Source organism: Phyllobates terribilis, unplaced genomic scaffold (assembly GCF_046119375.1).
Source record: "Phyllobates terribilis strain yellow unplaced genomic scaffold, ASM4611937v1 Scaffold_2__4_contigs__length_985480577, whole genome shotgun sequence".
Lineage (NCBI taxonomy): Eukaryota > Metazoa > Chordata > Amphibia > Anura > Dendrobatidae > Phyllobates > Phyllobates terribilis.
The window spans coordinates 709554718-709575760 of record NW_027362762.1 but is presented as its reverse complement, the minus strand read 5'-3'; the positions used below and the strand labels follow the sequence as shown (position 1 = coordinate 709575760).

Genomic DNA, 21043 nt, shown 5'->3' with positions numbered 1-21043 from the left:
TTTAGGTAAAGAAAAAAAATTGGCATCAAGGCTGAAAAATTGATCATTTAATGAACGCAGAATGGTCAGATTTTGCCAAGACAAAAGTTCTGTCACCTGGACATATAATGCACCCAATCCTAGTTTACATCCTCACCAGTGCTCAGTAAATGATTGGTTAATTAGTGGGTGTGTATAAAAAGAAACCCAGCACCCCAGGCCTTCACTTGAACTGTAACTTGAGCTCTGACAACATGCCAAACATCCACCCTGCGACCAAAGCCTTCATTATCAAGAGGTTGAAGACCAGATCCACTGCAGAGGTGGCTGGCACCTTTAATGTGTCTCAGCGCCAAGTACAAAGAATTAAAAAAAGATTTGAATATTGTGGAGATGTGTTTGATAAGCCCAGGTCCAGCAGACCCCACAAGACAACTGCTCAGGAGGAACGTCTGTTGGTTAGAAAATCCAAAGCAAGCCCCTCTTCCACTGCAGCAGAGCTCCAACAGGCCTGGTCACCCCAAGTCCCTGTGTCAACTAGAACAGTTTGTAGGATTCTGTCTCGAAATGGCCTCCATGGTGGAATCAGTGCCCAGAAGTCAGCACTAAACAAAAGGCAAATAAAAAAAACTGTGTGGCATTTGCAAAGTCCCACAGCCTGCTAAACAGATGGATGCTTGAAAAGTGGCAGAAGGTGGATTTCTCTGATGACTCTTCAGTAGAATTACACCACAGCCGCCACAAATACTGCAGGAGACCTACTGGAGCCCGTATGGATCCAAAATACACCCAGAAAACAGTTACATTTGGTGGTGGAAAGATCATGGACTGGGGTTACATTCAGTATGGGGTGTGCGAAACATTTGCAAGGTGAAAGGCAATATCAATAGCCTAAAATATCAAGAAGGATTAGCTACCTCTTACATTCCAAATCATAAAAGGGGTCAAATTCTGCAGCAGGATGGTGCTCCATCTCATACATCCATCTCTACAACAAAGTTCCTCCAGGCAAAAAAGATCAAGGTGCTCAAGGACTGGCCAGCCCAGTCACCAGACATGAACATCATTGAGCATGTTTGGGGTAGGATGAAAGAGGAAGCTTGGAAGACAAAACCAAAGAATCTAGATTACCTCTGGGAGGCATGTAAGACTGCATTCTTTGCTATTCCTGATGACTTCATTAATAAATTGTATGAATCATTGTTGAACCGCAAGGATGCAGTCCTTCAAGCTCATGGAAGTCACACAAAATATTAAATATGATTCTAATAGCACCACAACTCCATTCACCAATGTTATGCCACATATATTTGTATTTTAAGATAATTATTTGTTTGAATATCACATTACTTTCTCTGGGCGACAAAACTTTTGTCTTGCCAAAATCGGACCATTCTGTGTTCATTAAATGATCGATATTTCAGCATTGATGACAATTTATTTTCTTAACCTAAACCAAATTTGGGAGGGTTTCAGCTTTCAAAAGAGTAATTTATAAAAACAATGGATGAATTTAACGTCAGGTTATGAGCTTTCATTTACAGTCATGGCCAAAAGTTTTGAGAATGACACCAAAATTATATTTTCACATGATCTGCTGGCCTCTGGTTTTTATTAGTGTTTGTCTGATGTTTATATCACATACAGAAATATAATTGCAATCATATTATGAGTACCAATAGGTTATATTGACAGTTAGAATGAGTTAATGCAGCAAGTCAATAATTGCAGTGTTGCCCCTTCTTCTTCAAGACCTCTGTAATTCTCCCTGGCATGCTCTCAATCAACTTTTGGACCAAATCCTGACTGATAGCAGTCCATTCTTGCATAATCAATGCTTGCATTTTGCCAGAATTTGTTGGTTTTTGTTTGTCCACCCGTCTCTTGATGATTGACCACAAGTTCTCAATGGGATTAAGATCTGGGGAGTTTCCAGGCCATGGACCCAAAATCTCTATGTTTTGTTCCATGAGCCATTTTGTTACCACCTTTGCTTTATGGCAAGGTGCTCCATCATGCTGGAAAAGGCATTTTTGGGCGCCAAACTGCTCTTGGACGGTTGGGAGAAGTTGCTCTTGGAGGACATTCTGGTACCATTCTTTATTCATGGCTGTGTTTTTAGGCAAGACTGTGAGTGAGCCGATTCCCTTGGCTGAAAAGCAACCCCACACATGAATGGTTTCAGGATGCTTTACAGTTGGCATGAGACAAGACTGGTGGTAGCGCTCATGTCTTCTTCTCCGAATAAGCTGTTTTCCAGATGCCCCAAACAATCGAAAAGGGGATTCATCAGAGAAAATGACTGTGCCCCAGTCCTCAGCAGTCCACTCCCTGTACCTTTTGCAGAATATCAGTCGGTCCCTGATGTTTTTTCTGGAGAGAAGTGGCTTCTTTGCTGCCCTCCTTGAAACCAGCCCTTGCTCAAAGAGTCTCCCCCTCACAGTGTGTGCAGAAGCACTCACAACAGCCTGCTGCCATTCCTGAGCAAGCTCGGCACTGCTGGTAGTCCGATCCCGCAGCTGAAACAGTTTTAAGATACGGTCCTGGCGCTTGCTGGTCTTTCTTGGGCGCCCTGGAGCCTTTTTGACAACAATGGAAGCTCTCTCCTTGAAGTTCTTGATGATGCGATAGATTGTTGACTGAGGTGCAATCTTTGTAGCTGCGATACTCTTCCCTGTTAGGCCATTTTTGTGCTGTGCAATGATGGCTGCACGTGTTTCTTTAGAGATAACCATGGTTAACTGAAGAGAAACAATGATACCAAGAACCAGCCTCCTTTTAAAGTGTCCAGTGATGTCATTCTTACTTAATCATGACTGATTGATCACCAGCCCTGTCCTCATCAACACCCACACCTGTGTTAATGGATCAATCACTAAAACGATGTTAGCTGCTCCTTTTAAGGCAGGGCTGCAATGATGTTGACATGTGTTTTGGGGGTTAAAGTTCATTTTCTGGGCAAATATTGACTTTGCAAGTACAGTAATTGCTGTTAAGCTGATCACTCTTTGACATTCAGGAGTATATGCAAATTGCCATTACAAAAAGTGAAGCAGTAAACTTTGGAAAAATTACTATTTGTCTCATTCTCAATACTTTTGGCCATGACTGTACATAACATGGATAAGCGACATAACTTCTGTCAGGGAGTATATAATAAATGCTAATCAGCATGGATTCATGAAAAACCATGTTTAATCAACATGATGGGTTTCTATGAGGAGGAAAGTGCAAATCTGGATGTTGGTAATGTGGCTGATGTGATTTATCTGGACTTTGCAAAGGCACTTGATACTGTACCACATAACAGCCTTATACTGAAGCTACAGAAGCAAGGACTTGCGGGAACTATATGTAGATGGGTAAGGAATTGAATAAATGATAGGAAACAAAGAGTCGTCATAAATGGTACGATCTCTAAATGGGACATAGTCAGCAGTGCGGTGCCGCAGGGATCTGTGCTAGGACCGATTCTTTTTAACCTCTTTATTAATGATCTTGGGGATGGGATTGTGTAACATACCTGGCGGCGTCCTTGCATAGTGGTCCATTTCCCACTGTGCAAGAGCGCGCACTTGATTTCCAGTCCAGACTGCCACTCTGGCCTCTTTCCATACTGTCTGCTTTGCTCTGCTCTGGCTGCTTAGGGCGACGCCCGCTGAACTTTCTGTTTTTTGTAGCTGCTGCAGACACACCCCTAATGCGTCCTCAGCCTATTGCTGTCTGTCACCTGGTATTTAAACCAGCTCCTCCTTGGAATCCTTGCCTGAGCATCTTGTTCTGTCAGTAGGCTTCTAGTCACTGATGTGCCAGGTCCTGTCCATGTTTCCTGCCTTGCGGTATCAGTTCCCGTGTCTGAACTGTGTCCTGTCTGTGCACTCTAGCCAGCTGTCTTTCTGCCTTTCCTGGAGGCTGTAATTCCAGGCCCGTGTGAACACGCTCTTAGCCTGTTCGTCCCGCCCTCTGGGGGCCGCATACCCAGACTCGCTCCTGTATCTTGCTTCAGGACAGTTCCTGTCTGAACTGTCTCCTAACCTGCTTCCTGCTTTTCTCTATGTCCGTACCTTCCCTTTCACCTGCATTGTCTGAACCAGCACTTGGGTTTACCTTGGCTCGTTCCTGTATTTCTTGCAGTAACAGTTCCTGTCTGAACTGTCTCCTAACCTGTCTCCTGTTTTTCTCTATGTCCGTACCTTCCCTTTTTCTTCAGAGTCTGAACCTGCACCTAACTCCTACTCGTTGTCGCTGTACTTCCATTTGTGAGTTTAGAGTCCACTCGCTACTTCACTGCAAGTATCTTGTGTGTATCTGGTTCTGCCTTTCCCTTCCAGTCTGTTCCGTGTGAACAGAGCCCTGTCCCCTCTGTCCTGCCTTCCTCGCCGCTCCGGCGGTTTCTGCCCGCTCTGCCTTGTTCACCGCTCCGTGGTTCTTGCCTGCTCTGCCTTGCTCACCGCTCCAGCGTTTCTTGCCTGCTCTGCCTTGCTCACTGCTCCGGCGGTTCTTGCCTGCTCTGCCTTGCTCACCCCTCTGGCGGTTCTTGCCTGCCCTGCCCCTTTGCTCACTGCTCCGGCAGTCTCGCTCCGCTCTGACCCTTTGTTCACTGCTCCGGCAGTCTCGCTCTGCTCTGACCCTTTGCTCACTGCTCCGGCAGTCTCGCTCTGCTCTGACCCTTTGCTCACTGCTCCGGCAGTCTCGCTCTGCTCTGACTCTTTGCTCACTGCTCCGGCAGTCCCGCTCTGCTCTGACCCTTTGCTCACTGCTCCGGCAGTCCCGCTCTGCTCTGACCCTTTGCTCACTGCTCCGGCAGTCTTGTCCTGCTCCACTCTTGCTCACCGCTCCAGGCGGCCTCGTCCTGCTCTACTCTCGCTCACTGCTCCAGGCAGTCTCGTCTTGCTCTGCTCTTGCTCGCCGCTCTGGGCGGCCTCACTCTGCTGTTTGTCCACTGCATCTGCGGTTCTGTTCCTGAGTCCCAGTCTGTACTGGGTCCTATCCACTCTGTGCTCCAACCTGTCGCACCTGCCAGTACCTCCCTGCCTGCATACCAGTCGTGCTTACCAGCATCCACCTGCCTGCATACCAGCCATGTCTGCCTATACCCACCAGTCTGTGTGCCAGCCTAACCAGCTTGTTACTGTAATCCCCGGTGTGGGTCAACAGCCGTGTCCGGGGTCTGACCTGGAGTAGCACCTGGTCCCTCTGCTCGGTTCCTCCTTGGTGCACTGGCGTAGTATGCCGTCGTGCGACCATGGTCGGATCGGGTGGATACTTAGTTACGCCCCTCCAGGCATTCACTCTCCGGTATGGTCCAGTGGAATCACTACATATACACGCACACGCCAGTCAGTCCGGGCGTGTGCATTACAGATTGAGAGTAAAATGTCAGTTTTTGCTGACGATACCAAACTATGTAGGATATTAAAATCTGATCTTGACATTACGATATTGCAGAACGGTTTGGATAAGATGACTGAATGGGCAAACACCTGGCAGATGAGGTTTAATGTAGATAAATGTAGAATAATCCACCTAGGACGGAGTAATCCTATTGCTGCATATACATTAAATGGGAGTATACTCAGGACTACAGAAGAGGAGATTGATTTGGGTATTCTGGTTACAGGTAAGCTGAGCGTCAAGCAGCACCCGTAAAAGCAAACAAGATTTTAGGATGTATAAAAAGAGAAATAAAATCCCGTGATGCCAACATATTGTTACCCCTTTATAAATCAGTGGTGAGGCCACATCTGGAATATGGGATCCAGTTTTGGGCTCCACATTTTAAAAAGGATATTCAGAAGTTAGAGTCAGTTCAAAGGCGGGCAACTAATTTATTACAAGGGATAGAAGGCCTCTCATATGATGAGAGGTTGGAAAAGTTGAGCTTGTTTAGCTTAGAAAAACGACTTCTCAGAGGGGATCTCATTTACATGTATAAATGTATGTGTGGTCAGTACAAAGGACTAGCACATGACTTATTCCTTCCAAAGACTATACGAAGGACTAGGGGGCACTCATTATGGGTGAAAGAAAGGCAATTCCGGCACCTAAACAGGAAAGGGTTCTTTACAGTCAGAACAGTCGGACTGTGGAATGCCCCAACACAAGAGGTAGTAATGGCCGACACTATAACAGCTTTCAAAAAAGGGCTGGACGATTCCTCAATACAGGTAACATTGTGGGTTACAGTTAAATTAGGCAAAATGTTACACCTACAGTAGTACATTTGATCCAGGGTTCTTGTACTGATCGTCTTTTCTCGTGGTCAAGAAGGAATTTTTTCCCATGATGCAAATTGACTGAATGTGTCCTGGGGTTTTTGCCTTCTTCTGGAGCAATGGATTTGGGTATAGGGATTTTACTAATACCATTATTAGAATCATAAGATTAATACAAAAATAAAACTAATTAAAAAAATATAAACTGGTTCATTTGTAATTGTAATAGTACAGTAATAATAAAAATGGTAATAATACATTTGCGAGGCCTAGTCCCACCTAGGCATGAGCGAACATTTCAATGATCGGTAGAGAGAAGTTCGCTGAACAAATTGATATTCGCCGAATGTTCGTCGAACATTTCCGAATCCCATAGGAGTCAATGGGGGGGACCAAGAAATGCATATGCTATGCAGTACAGACCAAAAGTTTGGACACACCTTCTCATTTAAAGATTTTTCTATATTTTCATGACTATGAAAATTGTACATTCACACTGAAGGCATCAAAACTATGAATTAACACATGTGGAGTTATATACTTAACAAAAAAGTGTGAAACAACTGAAAATATGTCTTATATTCTAGGTTCTTCTAATATAGACCTGATAACGCTGTGCGGCCAGCCAATCACTGTAATGCCACAGCCAACATGGCTAGGGCATTACAGTGAATGGCAGGCAATGCCTCCATGTTCATTGGCTCTGTAAAGAGCGCCAAACATGCAGGGAGGAGACCCAAGCTCCCGCCGAGCAACCCCGAAAATACTCGGCGAGCGCCAAGCATCTCGAGCGGTGAGATGCTCGGGCGAGCACTGATCAGTAGTGAGCATGCTCGCTCATTACTACTAACTAGCTAAAAAAAAAAAAAAAATCACCAAACGCACAGTACCTCTACAGGCACTAACCAAAATAGCAAGACAATTAACCCCTTAACGACTACCGTAACGCATTTTCCCGGCGGTCATTAAGGGTACTTATTCCTCAGCGCCGTGAAAATGCAATGCTGAGGATTACTTAAATAGCGCCGCCCGGCGGCGGCGATTCCTGCAGGTGTCAGCTGTGTGTGACAGCTGGCACCTTGCAGTATCGACCCCGGCTGGTCTCGATGCCGATCGGGGCCAATTAACCCCTTAAATGCCGCTGTCAATCATGACAGTGGCATTTAAGTTACTACAAGGGGGTCTTACGACCCCCTTAGTAACCACCGGACCCCCCGCAATGAAAATCGTGGGTCCTAATGGCTACGATGGTACCCTGAGATCATGTGATGGTTCCTGGGTACAGTGGCCTGTGAGAGCCAGCAATAAGCCGTGTCTGGAACAACACGCTCTATAAAACTGTCACGTTATTTAGTCTGTTTGGTGAATGCTGTAAAAATAAAAAATAAAAAACACGACGAAAATGATGCTTTTTCATCATACTGACTCACAAAAAAGTGAATAAAAAGCAATCAAAAAGTCGCACGTAAAAAAAAAATTATTTAAATCAAAACACAAAACTGTCCCACACAAAAAAGCCCTAATATGGCTCATTCGGCAAAAAATAAAGTTACAGCTTTCAGAATGTGATGATGCAAAATCAAATTCTTTTTTTGTAAAATACTGTTTTTAGTCAGTAAAAATAGCAAAGCATAAAAAATATATAAATCTGGTATCGCTGTAATCGTACCGACCCGACGAACAAACCAGTCTTATCACTTTTACCGCACGGCGAATGGCACAAAAAATAAAAACAATAACTGAATTGCTGGTTTTTGTTCATTCTGCGTCTGAAAAATCTGAATGAAAAGCGATCAAAAATGACTGTGCCCCAAAATAGTACCAAAAAAATCTGCAACTCGTCCCGCAAAAAATAAGCCCTCATACAGCTCTGTTCATTAAAAAAATAAAAAAGTTACAGTGCTCAGAATATGGCGAAGAAAATAACTACTTTTTATAAAAAAAGCATTTTTACTGTGTGATGGCAGCAAAACCTAAAAAAAAACATACAAATCTGGCACCACTGTAATCGCACCGACCCGAAGAATAAATCTGCCTTATCACTTATACCGCATGGTGAACCGTGAAAAAATAAAAATAAGAACTATTCTGGTACTGCTGTCAATTTCTTCATTCTGCCTCTAAAAAAAATCGGAATAAGGCTCGGCTCACGTTAAACTTGCGCTCTCCGCTGAGCGCTTACACCGGGGTTTCCGTTTAAATTCACCAAAATCGCAATTCAGACAAAAAAAAACAGATGGAGCCACTGACTTATGAGGCAGATGGAGTCCCTTTGGACTTGTCTATGTTCCGCAGGTGTACCATCATTTTAGACTTTTTTTAGCGCACAAGTGTGGACGACCACAGATCTGTGTGCATGTGAAAAGATGGAGACCATCGGAGCAGACATCAAATGGGCTCCAAAATGTCTCCATCTGCCTCTTTGTGGTGGGTGGTTCCGTTGGGGGTTTCGTCTGAATCGCATTTTTGTGGGATTTACACGGAAACCCCGACGTAAGTGTTCAGCGTAGAACACAAGAATGTGATCCAGCCTTATTCTGGAAGCAATCAAAAATTTATATACCCCAAAATGTTACCAATAAAACTCCTAATTTACCCACACAAAACCTGCCCCCTCCCAGGTCCGTCATCTGTCACTGGGACTATAGTGGGTCCCATATTACTGGTAGAACAAAGACTCTGGAAAAACTACATGGCTCCCGTCCCCTCAAATAAAATCCAGTGAATTCTGCACTCCCAAATCTAAATTCCCCCTCCTTCTGAGCCCCACTGTGCCTAAACCACAGTAAGCAGCCACATGTTTGGCATTATTGTAACGGGGAGAGCACTTAATTTATGGGGTGTGTGTCACTAGGAGAAATGTATGGTGACACTACACTTTACGGGGGCACAATGTGTGCGCACTAAACTAGCATATGAATAAAGCCTGGCGTGGATGTTACATAATAGTCACTGCAGCAGTAGATGAATTCATTGAGATGTGCAATTTCTACAGTGAGGTCACTTTTGGAGTTTTTCTGCTGTTCTGGCACCTTAGGGGCTCCGCAAATGTCTCCCATAAACTATTATACGAAAATCTATGTTCCCAAAAGCCAAATAATGCTCCTTCCTTCTCAGCCCTGACACGTGGCCTAACAGTAATTTCTGATGACATCTGGGGCATCATTGCATTCGGAAGAAATAGCATAACAAATTATGGGGTCCGTTTTCTTCTATTATCCATTGCAATAATTACAAATTTGGGGCTAAAACTAAATTTTTGTGAAAAAAAATGGAATTTTTCAGTATGACCACTAATGTTATTAAATTCTGTGTAGTACCTGCAGGTTCAAAATGCTTACTACACCCCTGGATAAAGTCCTTGAGGGGAGTAGTTTCCAAAATGGGGCAATTTGTCTGGGTTTTCCAATGTTTAGGCACATCAGGGGCTCTCCAAACGCAACATGACACCCGCAGACCATACCATCAAAGTCTGCGTTCCAAACATCACTCCTTCCTTTCCAAGCCCTGCTGTACACCCAAACAATAGTTTTACCTTACATATAGGGTATGTCCATACTCAGGAGCAATTTCACAACAAATTTTGGGGTCCATTTTCTCCTGTTACCCTTGTGAAAATAAAAAAAATTGGGGCTAAAAGTACATTTTTGTGGAAAACAATTTGATTTCTTAATTGTACGGCTCTACGTTATAAACTTCTGTGAAGCACCTGGCAGTTCAAGGTGCTCACAACACATCTAGATATGTTCCGTGAGAGGTCTAGTTTCCAAAATGGGGTCGCTTGTGGGGAGTTTCCACTGTTCAGGCACATCAGGGGCTCCCCAAACACAACATGGCGTCCGCTAATTATTCAAGCAAATTTTACATTCAAAAAGTCAAATGGCGCTCCTTCTCTTCCGAACTCTGCTGTGTGCACAAACAGTGTTTTTTCCCCACATATGGGGCATCAGCTTACTCAAGAGGAATTGCAAAACCAATGTTATGGGGCAATTTCTCCTGCTACCCTTATGAAAATGCAAAATTGGGGGCTGAAAACATTTTTGTGGGAAAAGTGTGAACATTTTATTTTTACTTCTCAATGTTATATACTTCTGTGAAGCACTTGGGGGTTCAGGGTGTTCACCACACATCTAGATAAGTTTCCTGAGGGTTCTAGTTTCCAAAATGGTGTCACTTGTGGGGAATTTCCATTATTTAGGCACATCAAGGGCTCCCCAAACGCAACATGGCGTCCGCTAATTATTCAAGCAAATTTTACATTCAAAAAGTCAAATGGCGCTCCTTCCCTTCCAAACCCTGCTGTGCACCCAAACAGTGGTTTTCCCCCCACATATGAGGTATTGGCGTGCTCAGGAGGAAGTACACAACAAATTTTTTTGGTCTATTTTCTCTTGTTACCCTTTTGAAAATAAAAAAAAATGGGTCTGAAGTAAACATTTTGTGCAAAAAAAGTTAAATGTTTATTTTTTTCCTTCCACTTTGCTTCAGTTCTTGTGAAGCACGTGAAGGTTTAATAAACTTCTTGAATGTGGTTTTGAGCACCTTGAGGGGTGCAGATTTTAGAATGGTGTCACTTTTGGGTATATTCTGTCATATAGATCCCTCAAAGTCACTTCAAATGTGATGCGGTCCCTAAAAAAATGGTTTTGTAAATTTTGTTGGAAAATTTAGAACTCGCTGGTCAAATTTTAACCCTTATAACTTCCGAGCAAAAAAAAAATTGGGGTTCCAAAATTGTTCTGATGTAAAGTAGACATGTGGGAAATGCTATTTTTTAACTATTTTGTGTGACATATCTCTCTGATTTAAGGGCATGAAGATTCAAAGTTTGAAAATTGTGAAATTTTAAAATTTTTTGCCAAATTTGTTTTTTTCACAAGTAAACACAATTCTTATCAAACAAATTTTACCACTATCATGAAGTACAATATGTCACGAAAAAACAGTCTCAGAATCAGTGGGATCCGTTGAAGTGTTCCAGAGTTATTACCTCATAAAGTGACATTGGTCAGAATTGTAAAAATTGGCCTGGTCATTAAGTACATAATTGGCTCCATCCTTAAGAGGTTAAGGAAAATCGCCATTGGAAAGATGTATAATATTAACCTAGTGACTTACAGATAACATCTGGCCACAGACACAAAACACCAGGACAAAATGCAGAGGTGTCCTGAGAATAGTCTTTTAGGGGGGTGGCCTTAATGGATAGTGATGGAACGCAAATCTGTCCGAATAAATATGGTCCAGAAAAAGGGTCTTCACAAAGAAGTGGCCTTTTGGAAACTTGTAACTTGCTGTTCCTGCTGTTTACATCAATAGATGATCATGTAAAACCTTTTTCATGTTATCTTTGCTAAAGTTGTACCACTAAATCACCCTTTTGTCTGTAGAACATCTAAAAAACAGGGCTGTTAGACTTGATAGCCTATGTTTATGACGTTATGCACGTGTGTATAAACCACCTTCATTGTTGGTGACCTTTGCACAACACCCAGGAGCATATCTATGTATGTGTCGTGATGCATCAATAATATACCTGCCAATGAAACCTATCTACTTGTGTCCGCCTTCTGCTGATCTGAGCACTGAACTTATCACTCCATTAACTTTTAGTGTATTTGGGACCTTTCAAATATGGCAAGTAATGCAATCATGAAATAAGCTCAGGTGAATAAGACCTTTCAGAAAATAGACAGTGCCCCCAGCAAAGGCATTCTGTACAGTACAATAATGAAGTGCAATTCGACTAGGTTGGTTTTATTTCTAAAAAAACATAGTACTACTCATTTCTCCTCTATATACCACAATGTTCTCTTCTATATATGTGTTACTCAGTTCACCTCCATATACTACTCTGTCCTTATCTATGAACAGTTGCATTCAAAATGATTTAACCCTCATTGCAAATTAGGTTTATTAGCAAAATGTACAATCTTTCTTCTGATAAAAATAAAGCAATGAAAAAGAACAATATAAATAGCTCAATACATCTAACAGAACACGTGGTTTTCCAAAATGTCCACAAAATTCCATTTTTACTGACCGCTACAGTGTCAAAATTATTCTACCCCTTCATGTTGAACATCTTTACTACTTAGTACAGCACCCCTTGGCTGTTATGACCTGCTGCAAATGTAATGCATAGCCAAACACCAGCTTCTGGCAGCATTCCTGAGGAATCTTAGCCCATTGCGAGCAGCAATCACCTTCTTCAAATCCCATCACAGATTTTCAAGGGGGTTTAATTCAAGCAACTGTGATGGTCACTCGAATATCTTCTAAGACTTCTTCTGAAACCAAGCGTTGATGGACTTTCAGATCTGCTTGGGATCATTGTCCTTTTAAAAGGTCCAATTATACCCAAAATACAACATTTTCTCCTAGGATTGAGTACCTGACACACACTACAGATTTCCAGTGCCAGAGAAAGGGAAGAAGCCCCAAAGCATCACCGAGCCATCGCCATATTTCACTGTAGGCAGGGGGTTGTTTTTTGCATATGCTTCATTTTTCCTCCACTAGATATACTTCTGAGCCATAGGCCCAAAAAGTTCCAATTTTATTTCATTGCTTAATAGGACAGAATCCTAAAATTTCTGTCTCTTATTTGTATGGTTTTTACCTTATTGAAACTAACTTTTCTTGTACTTTTGGGCCAGCAGAGTTGCCTTGGAGACCAGTCATGGAAACCCCCAGCGTTCAGCATGCGCCTCAGTGCCATTTGCCCCCAAATCTTGCTGCAGGTATTTTGCAGTCATTCAAGAGTTTTTGACTACATGCTTCCTCAGGAATCTGGTGCTAGCTTCTTCTTTCTTCCAAGCCCAGATAGTTAGCTATATTTTTTGTATCCTTTTCCCTGTTTGTGCAAGGCAATGATCTCTGAACATTTTAGACCACTCTCTAGGACAGCCCAAAAATATTTGTGAACTAGATGCCATTGCCCATGAGTAATGGGCTCAGATTCATCAGAAATATACTATCAGGTGTGGCTGCATTATACTTTATGAGGGGCAACATTATACCTTATGAGGGGGCTGCATTATACTCTGAGGGGGTGGCTGTATTATACTTTATGAGGGGCTGCATTATACTCTGAGGGGTGGCTACATTATACTGTATGAGGGGCTGCATTACACTTTATAAAGGGGGCTGCATTATACTCTGAGGGGTGGCTGTATTATACTTCATGAGGGGGTTGCATTATACTCTATGAGGGGGGCTGCATTATGCTCCATCAGGAAGCTGCATTATACTCTATGAGGGGGACTGCATTATACTCTATCGAGGAAAATGGGGTGCATTATACTATATGTACTATATGGGAACTGCATTATCCTTTATAAAGGACTATGGGGAATGCATTATGCTATTTTACTATATGGAACCTGCATTATACTGTATGTAGGACTATGGGGAATGCATTATACTATATGAAGGACTGTCGGGTGCATTATACTATAGGGAGTGCATTGTACTATATGGAGGACTATGGGGGTGCATTATACAATATAGAGGACCGTGGGGAGTGCATTATACTATATTGAGGACTGTGGCGAGTGCATTATACTATAGGAAGGATATGGTGTTGTGCATTATACTATATACTATGGAGGACTATGGGGAGTGTATTATACTATATGGAGGACTATGGGGCACATTATACTATATGGAGGATTATGGGGAGTGTATTATACACAATGGAGGACTATGGGGAGTGTATTATACAATATGGAGTCTATGGAGAGTGCATTATACTATATGGAGTACTATGGGGTGTGCATTATACTATATGGAGGGCTATGGGGAGTGTATTATATTTTATGGAGGACTATGAAGAGTGTATTATACTATATGGAGGACTATGAGGAGTGTATTATGCAATATGGAGGACTATGGGGAGAGTACTATAGTATATGGAGGGCTATGGGGCATATTATACTATATGAAGGGCTATGGGGAGTGTATTATACAATATGGAGGACTATGGGGAGTGCATTATACTATATGGAGGGCTATGGGGTGTGCATTATACTGTATGGAAGGCTATGGGGCACATTATACTATATGGAGGACTATGGGGTGTAGTATACTAAACAAGTAAAACGCTGCCTATTCATCAAGTGATTGAATTGTTTATGCCGGGAAAAAAATCATTGTTCTCAGCAGCACATCACACTGTTAATACTGCAGATGTGCTGCTGATAACATGATACTGTATGGGGGCAGATTGATCTATTAGTAATTGTTCTGTGTCAATCAATCTTCCTCAGCCGGTATAAAGAAGCCGGGAAACAAGCATCGAAAAACTTCAATACTGACGATCACGCTCATTTATCGTCCTGAACTCAACGCATGTAAATACAACCGAAATATTTCTGTGTGATGGTGCAATATGTGAGCATCTGGATCCCCACTTTAAACTTTTGCCCAGAGACCCACTTTATCTAAACGCAACCCCAATTGCAACTTTAGCTATACCAATGGAAAATGTAAAGAATTATGGCTCTTGAAATGAAAAATAAAAAAAATAGTTTACTCCTTCAAGAAGACCTGTCACAAAATCAAAAGTGGGTAGTTTTTGCCTTTATTTAAATTATACCATTTTTCTTTTTGAAATCCACCATACTGTTGTAGAGATGTAGGCCGTATTATCTAGTGCTAATTCTTAAGGTCTTTAGCAGGGGGGCATGGCTCACCGCAATCTCTTGGGGGCTGTCTTTAGTCTGTTTTGCATTATTATTATTAGAGCAACGCCCATGATGCACACAAAAACTGCAGAGCAGGCTGTCAAAGTGCTGGGGAATTGGGGAATGATTACAGCATTTTGACTGTATAGTGAGCAGTGCTCCCTGCACCACCCGTATGACTGGAAGCGAGCGGCTTCAGGGAGGATACAAGTTCATTTTCTCTCTGTAGCCGCTGCTCAGGTAAGGAAAGGCAGTCATGATTTTAATGCTATTTACCTGCAGATTAATCCTATATCAGCAGGTACAGTGGGAGAAATAAGTATTTGATCCCTCGCTGTATTTGTAAGTTTGCCCACTGACAAACACATGAACCGTCTATAATTTTAAGGGTAGGTTAATTTTAACATTGAGAGATAGAATATCCAAAAAAAATAAAGAAAATCATATTATATAAATTAGATAATCTTTTTTGCATTTTGCAGTGAGAAATAAGTATTTGATCCCCTACAAACCATTATGAGTTCTGGCTCCTACAGACCAGTTAGACGCTCCTAATCAACTTGTTACCTGCATTAAAGACAGCTGTCTTACATAGTCACCTGTATAAAAGACTCCTGTCCAGAGACTCAATTAATCAGTCAGACTCTAACCTCTACAACATGGGCAAGACCAAAGAGCTTTCTAAGGATGTCAGGGACAAGATCATAGACCTGCCCAAAGCTGGAATGAGCTGCAAAACCATAAGTAAGATGCTGGGTGAGAAGCAGACAATTGTTGGTACAATAGTAAGAAAATGGGAAAAAAACAAAACTGCTGTCAATCGACATCGATCTGGGGCACCATGCAAAATCTCACCTCGTGGGGTATCCTTGATCATGAGGAAGGTGAGAGATCAGCCTAAAACTATATGGGGGGAACTTGTTAATGATCTCAAGGCAGCTGGGACCACAGTCACCAAGAAAACCATTGGTAACATATTACGCCTTAAAGGTTTAAAATTCTGCAGTGCCCGCAAGGTCCCCCTGCGCAAGAAGGCACATGTGCAGGCCCATCTGAAGTTTGCCAATGAACACCTGGATAATTCTGTGAGTTATTGGGAGAAGGTGCTGTGGTCAGATGAGACAAAAATTGAGCTGTTTAGCATTAACTCAACTCACTGTGTTTGGAGGAAGAAGGATGAGTACAACCCTAAGAACATCGTCCCAACCGTGAAGCATGGTGGGGGAAACATTATACTTTGGGGGTGCTTTTCTGCAAAGGGGACATGACGACTGCAGCGTATTGAAGGGAAGATGGATGGGGTCATGTATCGCGAGATTTTGGCCAACAACCTCCTTCTGTCAGTAAGAGCATTAAAGATGGGTCATGGCTGGGTCTACCAGCAAGACAATTACCCAAAACATACAGCCAAGGCAACAAAGAAGTGGCTCAAAAAGAAGCACATTAAGGTCATGGAGTGGCCTAGCAAGTTTCCAGACCTTAATCCCATAGAAAACTTATGGAGGGAATTGAAGCTCTGAGTTGCCAAGCAACAGCCTCAAAATCTTAATGATTTAGAGATGATCTGCAAAGAGGAGTAGACCAAAATTCCTCCTGACATGTGCGCAAAACTCGTCATCAACTACAAAGAATGTCTGACTGCTGAACTTGCCAACAAGGGTTTTGCCACCAAGTATTAAGTATTGTTTGCTAGAGGGATCAAATACTTATTTCTCACTGCAAAATGCAAAAAAAATTATCTAACTCATACAATGTGATTTTCTTGATTTTTTTTTTGGATATTCTATCTCTCAATGTTAAAATTAACCTAACCTTAAAATTATAGACTGTTCATGTCTTTGTCAGTGGGCAAACGTATAAAAACAGCAAGGGATCAAATACTATTTACAGTGGGGGAAATAAGTGTTTCTGGACACGACAGGTTCCCTTTAAAGGGCATTGCCACATGACATAGGGTATACAGTGGTGTGAAAAAGTGTTTGCCCCTTTCCTGATTTCTAATTCTCATGCATGTTTGTCACACTTAAATATTTCTGATCACAAAATAAATGTAAATATTGGACAAAGATAACACAAAATGCAGCTTCTAAATGAAGGTCTTTATTATTAAGGGAAAAAGAAATCCTAACCTACAGGGCCCCGTGTGAAAAAGTGATTGCCCCCCTCCATTTAAAACATAAATTATCTGTGGTTTATAACATCTTTGGGAAGCGGAGTTCAATTTCCCTAGCCGCACATAGGCCAGATTACTGCCACACCTGTTCTCAATCAAGAAATCACTTAAATAGGACCTGCCAGACAAAGTGAAGTAGACCAAAAGATCCTCAAAAGCTAGACATCATGCAGCGATCCAAATAAAGTTAGGGACAAATGTGAAACAAAGTAATTTAGATCTACAAGTCTGGAAAAGGTTATAAAGCTATTTGTAAAGCTTTGGGACTCCAGCGAACCACAGTGAGAGCCATTATCCACAAATGGCAAAAGTATGGAACAGTGGTGAACCTTCCCAGGAGTAGCCGGTCGACCAAAATTACCCCAAGAGCACAGCGACGGACTCATCCAAGAAGTCACAAAAGACCCCCACAGCAACATCCAAAGAACTGCAGGCCTTATTTGCTCTTTTAAGGTCAGTGTTCATGACTCTACCGTAAGAAAGAGACTGGGCAAAAATGGCATGCATGGCAGAGTTCCAAGATGAAAACCACTGCTGAGCAAAAAGAACATAAAAGCTCTTCTCAGTTTTGCCCAGAAAACATCTTGATGATCGCCAAGACTTTTGGAAGAATACTCTGTGGACTGACGAGACAAAAGTAGATCTTTTTGGAAGGTGTATGTCCCATTAAATCTGGCGTAGAAGTAACACAGCATATCAGAGAGGGAACATCATACTAACAGTAAAATGTGGTAGTGGTAGTGTAATGGTCTGGGGCTGTTATGCTGCTTCCGGACCTGGAAGACTTGCTGTGGTAAATGGAACCATTCTGCTGTCTACCAAAAGATCCTGAAGGAGAATGTCCAGCCATCTGTTCGAGACCTTAAGCTGAAGCACACTTGGGTTATGAAGCAGGACAAATATCCAAAACACACCAATAAGTCCACCTCTGAATTGCTTAAGAAAAACAAAATTAAGACTTTCAAGTGGCCTAGTCAAAGTCCTGACCTTAATCCGATGGAGATGCTGTGGCATCATCTTAAAAAGGCGGTTTATGCTCGGAAACCCTCCATTTTATCTGAGTTACAACAATTTTGCAAAGATGAGTGGGCCAAAATTCCTCCAGAGTGTTGTAAAAGACTCATTGCCAGTTATCGCAAAAGATTGATTGCAGTTGTTACTGCTAAGGGTGGCCCAACCAGTTATTATGTTTAGGGGCAATCACTTTTTCACACAGGGCCCTGTAGGTTTCGATTTCTTTTTCCCTTAATAATAAAGACCTTCATTTAAAAACTGCATTTTGTGTTTACTTGTGTTATCCTTGTTAAATATTTAAATTAGTTTTGTGATCTGAAACATTTACGTGTGACAAACATGCAAAAGAATAAGAAATCAGGAAGGGGGTAAATACTTTTTCACACACACCACTAGACAGCCCTCTAGAACCTCCATTTGCAGACACATGTTTCAGATTTCTGCCCAAAATCCGTGCAAAGCAAGAGAACAGTTTGGCTGGGTGAGAGGCCTTTCACAGGCTAGGTGCAAGAGAATTGAGTTTAAACTTAACATATTATACAGCTATTCTGCTAAGAGTTTTCTAAGTATGTACAACAACCAGGACTACAAAATATTTAATAATGTAATAATTGTGATATCTGGTGGCAAATCCACTTTAACCATAAATCTATCCTAAAATAAAAATAAAAAATATAACAGTAAACAGTGATATAGCTTAAAACTAGTGAACCCCAATGCAAAATGTCCAACAAGGCCCCAACTATCACAGAACAATAATAGTATTGGTCTTCTCATATGGTTTAAAAGGACCCTTTAAGAACCCCAAAACTCCAGGTCCCAAGTGCGACTGCAACCCCTGCACTGATTATAGTTATGCCCCTTTTTCTGCCGTCAATCATCTATGTTTTAACTCTTCCCATTTTGTTCTCTTTGAGCATATGAAATATATTACAGTAAAAATAAGACAGATAATTACTCTCACCTCTGACCAGATCAACATCAATTAGGTCAGATTTCATATAAACCATCTTCTTTGGTTTATTTTTAAGTCCCTGTAAATACAAAAACAACATTTCAGATGAACCATCTGTGATATTTTACAACAAGATTTAAATTAATGCTATGCAAATGTTATTAAAGAAAATGTATCATCTACAAAAAAAATGCTGCTTACCTGGTAGTCTGCAAGGAAAAAGCTTTGAAATCATATTCAGCTGGTTTACGGCTACAGGGAGAAAATGAATTTATATCCTCCCTGTAGCCGCTTGTTTAGTCATCGGGGTGGGGCAGGTGTTTTAACAGTCACGGCTCATTTAACAGTAAGAGTTCTGTTATAATTCCGCCTGGGCGGTGATGGACAGCCTGCTCTGCACACACACAAGCTGTAGAGCAGATTGTCAATCAGTGTGCAGGGGAGTTATTTAAGCTGCACTCATTGTACAGTATAATGAGTGTACATTGTAAACACTATGCACTGCCCTTATGACTGGATGTGAACAGCTAGGGGGAGCAGTGCTGGACTGGGGTGAAAAGGGCCCACCAGTAACTGACTCTAGGGGCCCATTGTTCAGCTACATGTAAGTATTATATCACCCTTATTCACTAATTTACCTATAATAATAAACTGGGTAGTTTGTTAAATGAATGATGAGATGCCGCCTTCATATATACATAGAGAATCAAGTGCATTGTGCCAACTACTGCTCATATAAAGAAATCGGGGGCCAACTATGGCACAAAGGTCCAACAGGGGATTCACCTGTTTTCCTGAGCCTGATAGGAAGGATATAAGTTCATTTTTCTCCGTGTTGCCACTTTTTCAGTAATCTGGTCTAATATAATTTCAATACTTTTTATCTGCAGATTACCACTATATCTGCAGCCAAAGAGTGTGTGTAGGTGACAGGTTCCCTTTAACTCCTTACCGACATATGACGTACGGGGTATATCAAAGACTGGCTCCCTGATTTGATGTAGGCTCAGAAGCCGAGCACGCATATTTGCAGAGAGATGATAGCTATGGTAATCAGCCATCATCTGCCTCTAACCTGTTAATCTGATAAATGCCACTGTCAAATCTGTGACAGCAGTACTCACAGTGCGCCGGCAGGGGTAACTGCCATTCTATGCACCCATTGGCGCTCCCGTGACATGATCACGGGGAGCCGATGGGATGGTGCCCCTGTGCCTGTCATGTCCTGCTCAGCCCTTATTCACACAGGACGCCACTATGACGCAGAGTAATGTTTTAATATTGGAGGTTTGGACCATCCCGCACTTGGAAACACCTTAACATTGGTAGGATGACTTTTATGCTTTTTTTGATAAAAAATGGTGTTTATTAAGTACCCAATGTTATTTATATTGCTTTTACTTATTCACTTACGGCAGGGTATTTATTTACTTTATTTATTTTGTTTCTGTCTTGGATTTTGTCTGTCTTTTAGCCAGTGTGAACATGCTTCTATTTTGCATGCATATCAACTTGACTCCAGTTCATTTCTTTTGGTTTTGCTATGGCTGGCATTTATAGGAGAGCTTGATTTTTGCTATATACAGTAATACTGTAGCATTGCTGTATATAACACAAGACATCGGATGATCTCATGATCAGGTCCTCTAAGGGGGCTAACAAATACAGTGAAGAGTAAAAAAAAAAGTTTTAAAAAATATGAAAACCAAAATTTTTCCGCCATTTGAAATTAAGAAATAAAATAATTTTTTTAAAAAATACACATATTTAATATCGCTACATTCGTAGAAGCCAGATCTATTAAAATATAAAATGAATTAATCCGATCTGTTTGTCGGTCGCCGCAACAACACAAAAAAATATGTAATAAGAGTCAATAAAACATAATGTCTACCCCAAAATGATATCAATAAAAACATTGGCTCTAAGTGCAAAAAACAAATCCTCATGCAGCTTCATGAGCCAAAAAATTATGTCACAAGCAAAATCTTTTTTTTTTTTGCAAATATCTGAATTTTTG

At 41.6% G+C, this 21043-nt stretch overlaps 1 protein-coding gene across 3 annotated transcripts in view; it reads right to left on the bottom strand.

The window, feature by feature from the left end:
• Positions 1–21043, bottom strand: part of PHTF1 (putative homeodomain transcription factor 1) — a 383734-nt gene that overhangs the window by 320016 nt on the left and 42675 nt on the right. For all 3 annotated transcript variants that reach the window (XM_073667168.1, XM_073667167.1, XM_073667166.1), the window contains exon 4: positions 19033–19102. In XM_073667168.1, the coding sequence (XP_073523269.1) occupies positions 19033–19102 (70 nt within the window). The remainder of the gene's footprint in view (positions 1–19032; positions 19103–21043) is intronic.